At 32.5% G+C, this 14211-nt stretch overlaps 1 protein-coding gene across 1 annotated transcript; it reads right to left on the reverse strand.

Annotated features, from left to right (window-relative positions):
• Nucleotides 1-11892: 11892 nt before the first annotated feature.
• Nucleotides 11893-12885, reverse strand: LOC132607180 (zinc finger A20 and AN1 domain-containing stress-associated protein 4-like). The gene has a single exon (XM_060321032.1). It carries the CDS (start codon nt 12669-12671, stop codon nt 12228-12230), a length of 444 nt encoding a protein of 147 aa, XP_060177015.1. The 5' UTR covers nt 12672-12885; the 3' UTR covers nt 11893-12227.
• Nucleotides 12886-14211: the final 1326 nt, after the last annotated feature.

The raw sequence follows: 14211 nt of genomic DNA on the forward strand, positions 1-14211 counted from the left end.
ACACTCCCTTCACGCCCAAGCCAACTGGAGCGTTCGGCAACCCAAATACGGATGGACTTGACTCTGATAAAATGTAAAAATATAACACTTGAACCTAAATCAATCCCAAAAGTTAGCTCATGAAGGAAGAATTGTCCGAGTTCATATAAATAGACCACCAATCTATTTCCCAGCCAATGTGCATATATGGAACTCTAACTCACTCTAAAAGTTACCAAGTTTAGCTAGATTATGACTTACATAAGAAGAGATTTTTTTTTAGTGATATAATGCTCTTCTTTATTTGGCTTTACCTATTTGTTGGTGCAACCATGGTGATGGATCAGACAAAAAGAGTTGTTTATTAACTGTTGCATTCTTAATTCCTTGTTTGGCCAAAAAGTGTGTCACTTTCTTTGACAAGTTTTCATTAATTACAATAACTTTCTTTGACAAGTTTTCATAGCTAGAAATTATTCGTATTGGGTGTTACTTATCATGCTAAATAAAATTGAAATGACTCATTACTATTACTTTGCTCAATAAATATATTATTGCTCAATTGCCCGTTTAAATGAGTTTTTGGCTTAGAGCTTGGATTGGTTCGAAACTCCACGACTAATTATTTTTTTGAGAAATAGCTTATTAGGTTAGGTTTAAAAAACTGCAAAAGCAAATTCAGGAAGACTTGAACACCCGACCTTTAGCAATCAAAAACAACGTTAGCCTACCAGGTTGCAGGGATGAAATTAAAATTTTGAGTTCATAAGTTTTAGACAAATTATTTATACATATTAAGTGAGTTTTTAAACACCAATACATTATACATCCAAATATATGGACCAAAGCTAATGAATTCCGTCGAACTCGTAGACTAAAGCTTGTAACTCTGCCTCTACTAGGTTGTCTTGACTTCTTGTTTTGGTACTACCGGATCTGCCGCCATGTTATCAGAGGTGGAGCCAGGATTTTTATTAAGGGGGTCAAAATTATAAAGAAGTAAACACACGAAATAGCCAAGAGTATTCAACATCTACTATATATATGTTATCTTGTATATAATTATAATTTTAATCTTGTATATACAGTGTAATTTTTGGCCGAAGGAGGTTCAGATGAACCTCCTGGCACTTTACTAGCTCCGCCCCTGCATGTTACTACATACATACAAATTTTATATATATGTTTTAACAATATTCATAATATAATTAGTAAAAGTATCCAACGAAGCAGTGTCTAAGGTGCATCCGCCCCTAATAGGGGTGGACATAGATAACATGTCAATTATTAGACAAATTATAAACATATCTTATCAAAATATCTCTTCTTCAATAGTAGTTACCGAGTTACCATAACCAAATTTGATTTAATGTACCGGATCAAACATTGAAAGTTCAGTATTTAATATCTACTTTCAATTATCGAATAAACAGAATTGAACTTTTGAAAATATCGGAGCGGCACCAAAATAGGTTCCTTCCTTATTTGTACCCCCTCAGTCCATGCAAAATAATGCCAAAGTTGTAAGAGATTCCTTCCTTATTTGTACGACGTACCAGTCAAGTCTAGCCTTTCCATTAAAGGCTATAAGGTATATCTTTGAATTTTGATGACTCATTAATTTGTCTTTTATGATTATTATTACTACTTTTATGGGGAGAAATTTCTCTACGACTGTACATCAGTCAGGCTTTTACTTATTGTCAAGATGACTATTATGAACGGCAAGTTGTGAAAACCATTTTTGCAAAAACCATTTTAGTTGTGAAAACCATTTTTGTTCTGAAAACCAATCTGCTTTGCTTGAGCTTTGAAAACTTTTAGACGAATTACCAGTTATGTACTATGTTGTTTGATTGTTATTTTTAAATATAGATTGTTAACGAGAAAAGAGGAAGATTTCAATTTTTAAATATAGATTGTGAAGGAGCAAAGAGGAAGATTTCACTGGATTTTGGATGGCTAATAAATTGAACCCGCAATAATATAGATTAAATAAATTATGACATCTTAACCATTGAATTATCCACGAATTCATCATACACATTTTTGACAAATTGATAAGAAGCAGTTTTGGCTTTTTATAGAAATTAATCTTTTGACGTTCGAGTACTCATGAGTGTTTCCTAGCTCCATCATAAAGGATACTGTATTGTTACATGTGCCTAGAGGTGGCAACCGGTTCCAACCGGAACCGGTTAGGGAACCGGCCGGTTCCGGTTAAAAAACCGGAACCGCTTAACCGGTTTTAAACTCCAAACCGGAACCGGTCCGGTTTGGAGTGCTTAAAATCTTTTTGTTTTTATTTTTTGTATTATATATATATATATATTATAGTATTTATTTGTATATTGTAGGTATATTTACATATGCTATACAACTTTATAATTAAAGTTTAAATATTTACTGACTAACAGCCTAACAGCAAGTCAGCAATACAGAATAGTGTTTTTCGTATACATATATATGTATAACTTACATATACTTACATATATACTATATATACTATATATACTTAATATATATACTATATATATTTATATACTATATATACTTATATATGTGTATAACTTAATATATATACTATATATACTATATATACTTATATATATATATGTACTATATACTATATATACTTACTTATATATATATGTTTAAGTATACTATATAGCTTAATATACTTATAAGTATATTCTTAGTATATTTTAGGTATATTCCTAACTTAATAAAAGTAAAAATATGAACACAAGTAAATAGAAGAAAGCTCAATGAGTCATATATTTTATTCATTCTTGGATAACATTTATTTGCAAGTTGTATTTTTTTTAACTTGCAAATAATACATGAGTTATACAAAAATAGTAGAATAATAAAATCACCAATTTTGAACCATTTCGTTAATTTCCCCCACATCATATTCGGTCATGGAAATATCTTCAAAGTCTTCCATTTGGTCCGGTCCACTAGCTATCAAATCTTCAATTTCTTCCTCTTCGCCTTGCTCCGCTTCTGAGTTTTGGTTGCGTCGCTCCGATCTAATCCAATCTCGAATGCACACTAGTACTTGCAAGCTAAAGCCGGATAATGAATGTCTATGATCTCCAATTTGCTGTCTTCCTTGGCTAAATGCGCTCTCCGAAGCCACGGTTGATACTTGAACCGTAAGGATATCTCGAGCCATTCTTGAAAGTACCGGATAGCTTGCCTTGTACTTCTTCCACCATGCTAAGACGTCCAACTCATCCAGTTCCTTGATATCCACATTTGGCTGCATCAAATAAAAGTTATATTCATCAAAGTTTGCAGTAGAAGAAGAAGTTGGCTGTGAATGTAAAACTTTTAAACCCGACAAGCCCTTTTTGCTACTCTGAGAAGTAGTAGGGCGTGGAGCAACGGGTGTAGCACGTTCTTCCAAACTAGAATAATGAGTAAAAACTTTTCTCAACTCATCATCAATAGCGAGATCGGCTTCAGCTAAAGATGGTTGAACTCGCTCTTCAATTTCTAAAAATGTATAAATTTGACTAACCAAATTTTTAGTATAAGACACTTTTAAACAAGGATTTAAAAGGGAACCCAATATAAATAAAGTTGGGATGGAAAAAAAATACTTTTTAAATTTGATTATCATTTCAAAAATAGCCACTTGATAATCGGGTTTATATTTATACTCTTGTAAAACTCTAGCTATTTCCGCTAAGTAGGCTAAAATTCCGGTTATCGTGGGATAGAATTGTCTAGAAAAAGCAAGAGTTGCATTATAAAAAAATTCTAAGAGTTCAATACATTCTTTAACATCTTCCCAATGCCTAAAAGTTAACCAATCCTCACTATCAGTATTATATTTGTTGTGAACTTGTTGTATGGGAATCCTATACTCATATGCTTGTTGTAGCATAATGTAAGTGTAGTTCCACCTAGTCTCAATTTCTACTTGAATTTTCCTAGGTCTAAGGTTATTTTCCACACAAGCATTCTTAAAATCTCTAATTCTTCCCCTATTAGCATTACAAAAAAGAAACGCAACAGCATTTCTAACTTTTTGAACAGAATCATCAAAATGCACAAGACCATCTTTAACAATTAAATTTAAAATGTGACAACTACATCTTACATGAAAAATATTTCTTAGCGGAGGGTTTATTTCTCTTTTTAAAAGACCAATTGCCTTTGTATTATTAGAAGCATTATCTAAAGCAATACAAAGTGTTTTTCTATAAATGTTAAAAAATCTCATTATAGTAGACATTGAATCGACTAAAATTTTTCCATCGTGACGACCTTTTCCTTCGTCATATAAAAAAGCTATAATTATTTTTTGCATAACCCAGTTGTCATCAACCCAATGACATGTAATAGCAAAAAAATCTAAATGGTTAATACTAAGACCCAAATCAGCGGTAAGACAAACATTACAATTTAAAGAATTAAATACATGGCGCAAATAAAATCTATATTTTTTAAACAAATCTATAACATCGGCTCTACAAGTACTTCTAGGAATACCCTCAAATAACGGGTTATAATAACGTTGAATGTAAGTAACAAACCCCAAACCCGAGGGAAAGGAAAATGGTAAACAATCATAAGCTACCATTTTAGCTATTTCTACGCGTTCTTTTTTCTTGTCATACTTAAAATTTCTACCGGTTCGTGGGTCTATCGTCATTTGAATCCCCCCCACATTTGAACCCGTTTGTTCTCCCCAAATATCCATATGTTTGGTTCTCATATGACCATTTAGTGTACCCGTTCCACCATCCTTACCAGTTCCTTGCTTAAAACTAAATACTTGTCCACATAGGGTACACGTAGCTGTTTGGTTTTCCCTATTCTTAGTCATAAATTTCCAAACTTTAGCTGTTGGCTTACGAGTTCTAGGCGGTTTGTCTTGTGTATGTGATTGTGCAGGACATGTATCTCCTATGGGATTTTCGGGGGGTTGTGTTTCATCATCATCATCTAAGTCTTCATTAAAAGTGTCGGTAAAATGTTGTTGCATTGCCTCATGACCTAAAAGTGGATTATTTCCACCAACATCAATACCTAAATTAGGTGTTTCTTCCACAAATGTTTCCTCATTAAGCGCACCCCTAACAGTACGACTACTACTACCGGCACCACGTCTTAATCTCTTTGACATTATTAAATAGAATTAATTTAAATCACAAGAAAATAAATTACAACAAATTAAATTGCTAGAATTAAATTGCGAAAAATAAATTGCTAGAATTAAATTGCGAAAAATAAAGATAGAGTTGGAACGAAGGTACCAAATTTCCAGATTAATTTCCAACAAAGTGAAGGCGGCTAGAATTGCAAATCCACCAAAGCTACTTCGGATTGTTGCAAAATCACCAACTCCACCAACAATATTATAATTGCAAAATTAATAATTGAAAATTGAAACTATAATAAGACTTTATGGCTAATTATTGCAAAGTAACTATAATTGAGAGATTGAGATTTGAGAGAAAGATGAAGAAGAGTGAATTGATGTGAATTAAAATGAAAATGAAGAAGGGTTTATATAGGGGTGGGGATGGGTTAAAGTGTTTAAAAAAAAAATTTGGGGGCCAAAAATTAAAAAACTGACCATTTGGCAACGGCCATTTTTGCAAATGGACCGTTGCCAACGGTCCATTAAGGCCCAACGGCTCTTTGCCTTTTTTTTTTTTTTTTTTTTTTAAAAAAAATTTCACTGGTTAAACCGGTCCGGTTCCGGTTTCCAAAATATTGGAACCGGACCGGTAAACATTTACACGGTTAACCGGACCCGTTAACCGGTTGCCACGTTTACATGTGCCTGTGAAAAATATTATTCTCTCGGTTGTAATTTATGTGATACTTTTCGCTTGTTGATAGTCAATTTGACTAATCTTTGATGCTAAATTGGATTAGATCAACATTTTAATATTAAAACTTAAATATTCAAAAAACTAACGATAAGTATTACTCCCTCCGTTTCAATTTATGTGAACCCATTTGACTGGGCACGACATTTAAGAAAGAGTGAAGACTTTTGAAACTTGTGGTTCAAAATAAGTCTTGAATATTTGTGTAGCTGTAAATCATTTCATAAAGTGAATTTGTTTTCAAATTAGAAAAGAGGTCATTCATTTTGGCACGGACTAAAAAGAAAATAAGTTCACATAAATTGAAACAGAGGGAGTATAATTTATAAGTTATAATTTTTTCCATGTCAATATAATGAAAAATACATTTTAAAATGTTCGATTCACACAATTTGAATCTCGAGAAGCGAAAATATCACATAAATGAGGGAATACATTTTAAGACACGACATTTTGAGACCCTTATCAAACAAATCAACTGTTTATTATTAATTTAAACCATTTTATTTAAGTACATGATTATTTACTGTAAAAATAATCTAAACCATCTAAAAGTAATATTCTAACATTTAATGTTTGTCTGTTACTTTTAATCAACCAACTCAAAAAGACTCTTTAGTCTTATCTTAGAACGTGCATGCAGATGCAGCATATGTTTTTCTCTTTTTGAATTTTACCGGATCTGCCACCCCAAAATAATAAGAGTAAAGCTTATCAATTTTGGGATATGAAACAAATGGAGGTGATCTTGGTAAGTTCATTGCCAATTGGATCAGATTGAAAGCCCATCTGCATGAATTAATGGGCTTAATAGAGTTGGACCAGGCTTTTCTACTGTTTAGCTTAGCCCAATTCGTAAAAGGAAGAGTCTAGAAGGATTAGTGAAGTGTCAGTACTACTTAGCTGCTCAAAAATTGACATACATAGCCGCCCATCAAAATAATACATATATTAATTTATAATATACATTTTCGATACATACTAGCGTATATTTATTGTATATTTGGCTAGTACCGGCCAAATGTGTAACTGGGCCCACACAAAAGTAAAAATGTTTTGTTCTTTTTAGGCTAGTGATCCATTTACTTCATTTTGCACTGCCAAAACTTGGAGTGCTGAAACATATGTTACAATGAGTTTAGATATTAATTCTATAGTGTATGTAAATTATAAAGAACTCCTGCTAAAGAGAAGAAAGTAAGATTGATATAATAGTTGAGTAATTAATGAAAACTAATATTAGCATATTAGTTTCGGGGGCGGACCCACTATAGAAGCTATGGATTCAGCAGAACACAATAATTAAACCTTAGAAATTCACTTAATATATATAAATGATTTATCAAGAACTTAGTAAGTATGTTGTGGTCTAGACATGATAAGTTTAAAATTTTGGATCCGCCTCTGATTAGTATCCGTCATGTTTTCGGTTCTTTGTAGTAATGAAATTCAGCAACCATTGAAATGCTGCTAAACGAGGGGTTCTGGTGGCCATGAAATGAAGGTATCACAAGCTTTAGTTGCGGTAGGAATGGCGCTGGAAACATCAGCAATAGGCAATAAACAATTTGCGAGAAGAGTACAACTACTTGTTGTTGCTTTAAAATAACTTTCCCAATTATTATGGGGTGGTGGCATATTATTCACCAACTCCAAATCTATCTCAAATAACTCCTCTTCTTCTTCATCATCTTCTTGTTCTTCTGCCAAATGAATCATAATTTTGCTTTCTTCTTTGAGTTCTTGATTGGCGAGTACTAGAGCCATACTTATCTTTGTGTGTTATGTTGTGGCCTCGGAGCACACTGAAAATCAGAATATGGAGCACAAGTATTTATGGTGTGTGTTTAGTTGGATTAAATTAAGCCCTAAATTAATTTGGTTGGTTAAGTGGCAGAACGCTCTTCAACAAATCTTCAGCTATCTGAGAAACTTAGATATTTGGTAGTTATTTACGTATTTCTTAATGCATCTTAATTAGTTGTTGTTTTAGCATCTCCTACAAGTTAACAAGGCACTATAATATTATTCAACGTCTAACTAGTACTGGTAGTATTTTATTTAGCTTGAAGTTCTATGTACTAATGGGAAAAACAATCTATACAAACAAATCATTTATTGAGTAATTATATACCTGTTTCTTGTTAAACATACTGATAATCTGATAAATTAAAATGGTAACTAACCTGCTACCACATATCAAAATTCATCAATCGTGTAAAAAAAATATTTACATGAATTTAATCATAAGCCCTTTTATTTATCAAAAATAGCAAATGATACTATTACTGTTCATTGGTACATTTATACATACTGATAAAAAAAGCAAATGATATTATCTCTCCATAAAATATACATGAATTTAATTTATATATACTAATAATATAAATACTTTTTACATCATTGGTACATTTCAGCTAGTTATACGAGGTCATTCTTCGAATTTTTTGGTAATATTAGGTTTTGTCATGAAAGATTACACGTTGTTTATAATGTTCCCCTTCTTTGTATTTATTTGCTTTTCTATAATATACAAGGTAGGGGTTAATGTCAAACCCCCCACCACCACAAGAGGCGAAAGCACGGGTGGATGGAATTAATTAAAAAAGTATTTCTTAATAAAACCGTCATTGCAGCAGATTTCTTGCTTTGTTTGTTTGATATTGTGTGTGTTGTGCCATGAGCTATTATATTAAAGTATTGTAGTAATGAAAGTTAGCTACTAATTGTGTTTTTTCCTCAGATTGAACAACAATATTGACCTTCTTATATCGGACTTTATTTGTATTAATCTTCCACCTTGTTTGTTCCCCTGAAAATTTGAACTTAGAATTAGGTTAAGTATTGTTTTCTATCATATTGCATATGATTAATGGCAACCTCTAATTAATGTCAATAAGTTGTAACTATTAAATTTTAAAATAACACAGAGACATAGAGATGTGTATGTGAATCAGGTCACAAAATAGATTGTTGCTTCCACCTAATTCAGCAAAGAAAGGTCAGCAAAAGTAGAGCTAACAACCACAGCGGAAATGAAGTGCAGAAGATTTTTATCACACATTTCTTAATAATAATAAAATAATAAACAATGGACATAGGAAGCAGCATGATACGTCAGAGCCACGTCACAAAAGCTTTTTACTTATATTTTGTTTCGTCACAAAAACTTTTTACTTATATTTTGTTTCTGTTACATGTCATGATTATAGAGTAAGAAGTTAAGAAGGCGGTAAGAATTGAACTCACACCTATTATGTGAGAGACTCTCACCAATACTATTAAACTGTAAGTCTTAATAGTATGTCACAAGAATTTCGCTCGTGTCTTGCCCGTAAGCACTCATCAGGGTTTTTGATTAGTATATGGCCTATGCAGAGATCATAATATAAAAAATATTTGCGATAAGTAATACTACAAATTGTTAAGCTACAAACTTTTGTGAACATCCTTGGTGTCGCGATAACAAAGAATCCATTTGGTTTAGCAAAGAAAAAAAACTATGGGTTAAAGAATCAAAATGAAGTAATGAAGTGATATGAACTAACTTGTATTGATAAACAGATAGGTAATACAAGCTTTTAGGGAATCAGAAACTTGCTAAGAAAAGAGAAATTACAACCATTAAAACTAAGGAAACAACTGAAAGGAAAGAAAACTAAGAAAAGAAAACAACTCTCAGAATATGCATGTCCGATAACATTGTAGCTCTCTTCTATTTATAGGCTATTCTATTGCTTGGAGAGGAATTCTATATCGTGGCCTGTGTAACAACTTTTGGCTGGTCTGACAAATTTGTTCCCTTGCTGGTCCCTTTAGACTTTAGTGGAGTATTCCTCCAAATACTTGGGTGCAGCTTTTGGCCTATTACTGCGCCTAAGAGTGAGTGGGTCATTACCCATATTCATAACATGAAGAGTTACTATTAGTATTAGATTTCAGACTTGACTTCTTCCAACAAGAAGTCACATAGAATTGAAAATTTATTCAACAAATAATCAATGGGTATCCATAAATTGGAAGAAGAAAGAACGTTACGTTCCCTCATAGTTAGGTGCATCCGTTTAAGACCCTGCAGTGTATTTCATTTCTTGGTCATTGGTTTGAATTGGCCCGAGTATTTTCATTGTTCTTGGGCCATCCTCTGTAACTTGGGCTTGCCATTAAAGACGGGGCAATATCCCTATGAGAAAACAACACCAAATGTCCACTGGAGACAAAATAAATACACAAGAATCAATTTCGTTTCTATTCAGTCCGGCGCAAACTTATTACCCGAGTAACCCCTCGCCCCAATCCTTCCTCCGTGATATCATCTCAGTATATATAAAAAAAAAAATCAAATTTCAACCAATCTATGTTCAAACACTAACTTATTCTTGCTTCAGTTCTGTCGCGTCCTAATATTTCCTTCTTATAGCAGAGTTTTCTAGGTTCAGATAATCACTTATTGTTATTATCAAAGATAGTCATCTTTTTTTTTAAATCCCAATTTTTTAAATTAAGAAAATGACTTTCTAAGATAATAACTATTAGTTGAGTAACTATGAGAAATCAATTCAGAGTTTTCTTTTCCTTTTTTCTTTAAATTCTTTGTGGGTGGAGTGAGTTCGTGAATGGTGAGCGAGATTAATTAAGCTATATAAAAGAAGGAACTTTATAAGATATGAAACACTGCACCTAACTCCTAAGGTATGTAAAAGAGGAGACTACGTATTGTGTTAGCGCCTCTTTATTCTTAGCCACAAAAGATGAACCACATAAGGTTATCAACAAATAGAACTTATTGAGAAAGCCATAAATAAATATACTGCCAATTGATGGATGCCAACAAAAACCAACACAAGTCATTTTCATTCATCCACCATTTGAATATACCAATTATCTTTTTTCGTTGTCACATGGAAGAGGAAGTGTTCACCTCAAACTAGCATATGACCACTTGCGGAAGGTTTTATCTTAAACCCTTGTATTTTCTTCGTGGCAAAGGATAAGGACATATGTCATAAGTATGTCATGCATATGTCGACACCATAAATTGTTACTGCTCGTACTATTCAATACTCAATATTGTTAATAAAAATAAATAAAGAACCTTTTAGCATGTCTCTATGGTAAAATTGAAAGCAAATACCCTAATGTGCAGGATAAATAATTTACCGCGGAGTTGAGAGTTAGCTTACTTGGTGAGCTTCTTATCTTCCACATTTAGGGTGAAGGATTAAACTCTATCACTAGTATAATATTCCCTTTTTCCTTTTCCCAGCCCTGTCGTCCTGTTATGTAACAAAAATTTATCGAAAAGGAGTAATCTACCGAAACATTATACCAATATTTAGATTAATTAGGTTGATTGAGTAGTAGTTACGTACTCTCTCTGTTTCACTTAATTATGTGAACGGTTCAGAGTTTGAGGGCCAACGGACTTGATTAACAATGTGAATTTAGATACAGATTTTTTTAGTTTTTTTAAAATAAATCATATTTATACATTATATAAAAATAGCATATATTATTAATATTAAAATTGCCACGTAAGTTGAGATAGATGGAGGACTTTAATTCTTATATTTTGATGATGCGAGTGAGTAATGTTGACCTTTATTTGAATTGAATCACTTGATTGTCATGTTTACAAATTAAAATGCAAAAAATACCAATTGGAAGGATTGTTTATGATGGTTAAAAACTTAAAATGGTCATCATTTTGCACGCAGCTTTAAAGGATTTCTTGGCATGCATGGTGCCAAAGTTCCAATTTTGACGATTCTTTCCAATCACACATCAATTAGTTACACCACTCGGTTACTCCCACCGATTCACAAATTTTGAGATTTTGACATATTCATGGAAAATTACTTAATAACATTAAAACTAAATTATCCTAGACATAGTAAAGAAGTATTGAAAGACTTTAGAAATTAGTTCATACTATCATTTACTCCTATTAGACAAGGATAAAAAAAAGAAATTTAAAAGAGGTGGAGACAACTCACACTTTTAAGCTGCCAATGCAGACCTCCTTCCCTTTCAATAAAAAAAAAAAAAATAGGTGAAATTTGAAATTTAACTAGTAAAATTTGTATAAATTCCATCATCTGTCTTTATTTAACCAAATAATGCATGGTGATAACCTCAATGGAGAACATCCAAATTCCAAAGACAGTAAAGTTAAATCTACAAAACAAAGCCAAACCATTAATTATTTCCAAGCAAAAGATAAAAATATATAAAAAAAAAGAAAAGAAATATACACTAATTAATTCACATTTTTGGTCAACAATGGAAGAACACCCCAAAGATTTTATCTCTTTTCAATTCAGCCCCCATGATCAAATAATTCGCAATGATATCCATCATCAATTACCGACGATCTAAATCCAACGGCTGTGATTAAATCTTGTCCAATTTCTCAGCTTTAATCAACGGATTAGCTTTAGCTATAGCTTCTCTTCCCATAGATTTAAAATCAAACGAACAGCCGTGAATCTCGGGATACCTATGGGTCCCACAAAAAGTGGTCCCACATCTACACTTAAACCCGGTCAACCCAACCTTCTTTCTACAAACCGAACACCGGTTCGGTTGAACCGGCACCGGTTCAATTACCTCCAAAACTACCGGTTTTTCCTCTATTTTAACCGGTTCTGGAAAAACCAATACCGGTTTCGAAAAGGGTTTTTGTTGTGATTGTTGTTGTTGTTGACTTCCTTTTAGATAAACTTCATGGTAACATTTGGAACAGAAATTTAAGGTTGTTGGACTACCAAAAAAACCACAATTGTTTGCACATAATATATGTCCTTCTGGTGCTTCACATCCATGCTCTTCTGCCATAATTATCTCGATTACTCTTCGATATCGAGAAATAATAACTTGTAGAATTTTTTTGGGTATGGAATTTTGGAAAGGAAATGAGGAAATTGGGATGAAAGGAGAATATAAATAAATAGAGTAAGGGCTGAAGGGGAAGGAACAGAGGAAGGAGACAAAAATTTAAAGGGCATTTAATAATGAAAAAAAGGTGGCAAATGATTAGAAGAAGATAATAAAGAAATATGAAAAGAACAGGCTGGAAGAGGCAAAAAAGAGGAGGAAATTAGTTAAAAGCCTTTTGTTTTATTTTTTGGGGTAGCCCAGCAAATGAAGGGAAGCCAGGAAATTTGGTTATGGGGAGTAATTGGGTGGTGGGGGAGGACACGTGGCTAGAAAATTGTGGTTTGAGGTGAGAGTTAATTTGAAGTAGAAAAAGAATCTTTTCATTTATTTATAATGATAGTGCCCTGGTTAATTTGCGCGCGACTAATTTTACGGATTATTTAATCTCTCCGTTTCAATTTGTTTGTCTTATTTCTTTTTTTAAGTTCGTTTAAAAAAGAATGTTCCTTTTCTTTTTTGGCAACGCTTTAATTTTACCTTTTCACATGACATATTTAAGAGCACAAGATTAAAAGTCGTTTTGCTACATCCTACATTTCTTTAATTAAGAATCAAGATTCAAAATTCTTTCACTTTCTTAAATTCCGTACAAAGTCAAAACCAGGCAATCAAATTGAAACGGAAGGAGTATTACATTTCATTAAGTTATAATAATTCATATAAAGACACTTGTAATGTGTTGATTGGGTAGTGTAATGAATATTTGTTTTTGTGAGACAACAATTAGGATATGGGGATGGGGGTAGTGGGTTAGGTGGTAGGTTAGGTTAAGCTGAATGGGTAAGTTATGGGGATTAATGTGATCATTGTTCTATTGCGCATTCTCCTCCAATTACGTTAGTGCTTAGCTGCATTCATGTGTTTTGATGAGTCAATTTTGAAACACACTCAAAAAATTACTATACTACTCACTATTTTAAAGTAAAAGAACAAGGTGCACTCTTTGGGTTTTGACTCTTTTTTTATTATATCCATTCAATTAAACTTTGCTTAAAGAGTACACTAATCTCTTCCTTTCAAAAGGTCCCACTTGCCATTTACTATTCTCCGTAAAAAAGGTGGAAAATGTAAATAATAATAATAATAATATTATTATAATTTGAAGGAAAAACTAGAAAAAGGCATCTAGCGTTAAACATGACAAAAACGGAGGAATAAGTGTTCAACCTTTATATTATCGGCAACTTTTTTATAGTATGTTCTTTTGTTGGTGACATAGGAATCATGTACCTAGCCAGGTCAAGTATTGTGCTACCTATTATTAATCATTATAAATATATAAATGTTTTCTTAAAGAAAAAGTCGTCCTGTTCTTATCGTTAATCTTTTAAGAAGGCTAAAAATGGGAGTCACAATCCGTGCAGGTCCACTAATTCATATTTCATCTTTTAACATTTTGCTTTTGGTATAAATTTGACTTTCGTTTTTTAATTTGGTG

The sequence above is a fragment of the Lycium barbarum genome, chromosome 8 (assembly GCF_019175385.1).
Source record: "Lycium barbarum isolate Lr01 chromosome 8, ASM1917538v2, whole genome shotgun sequence".
Lineage (NCBI taxonomy): Eukaryota > Viridiplantae > Streptophyta > Magnoliopsida > Solanales > Solanaceae > Lycium > Lycium barbarum.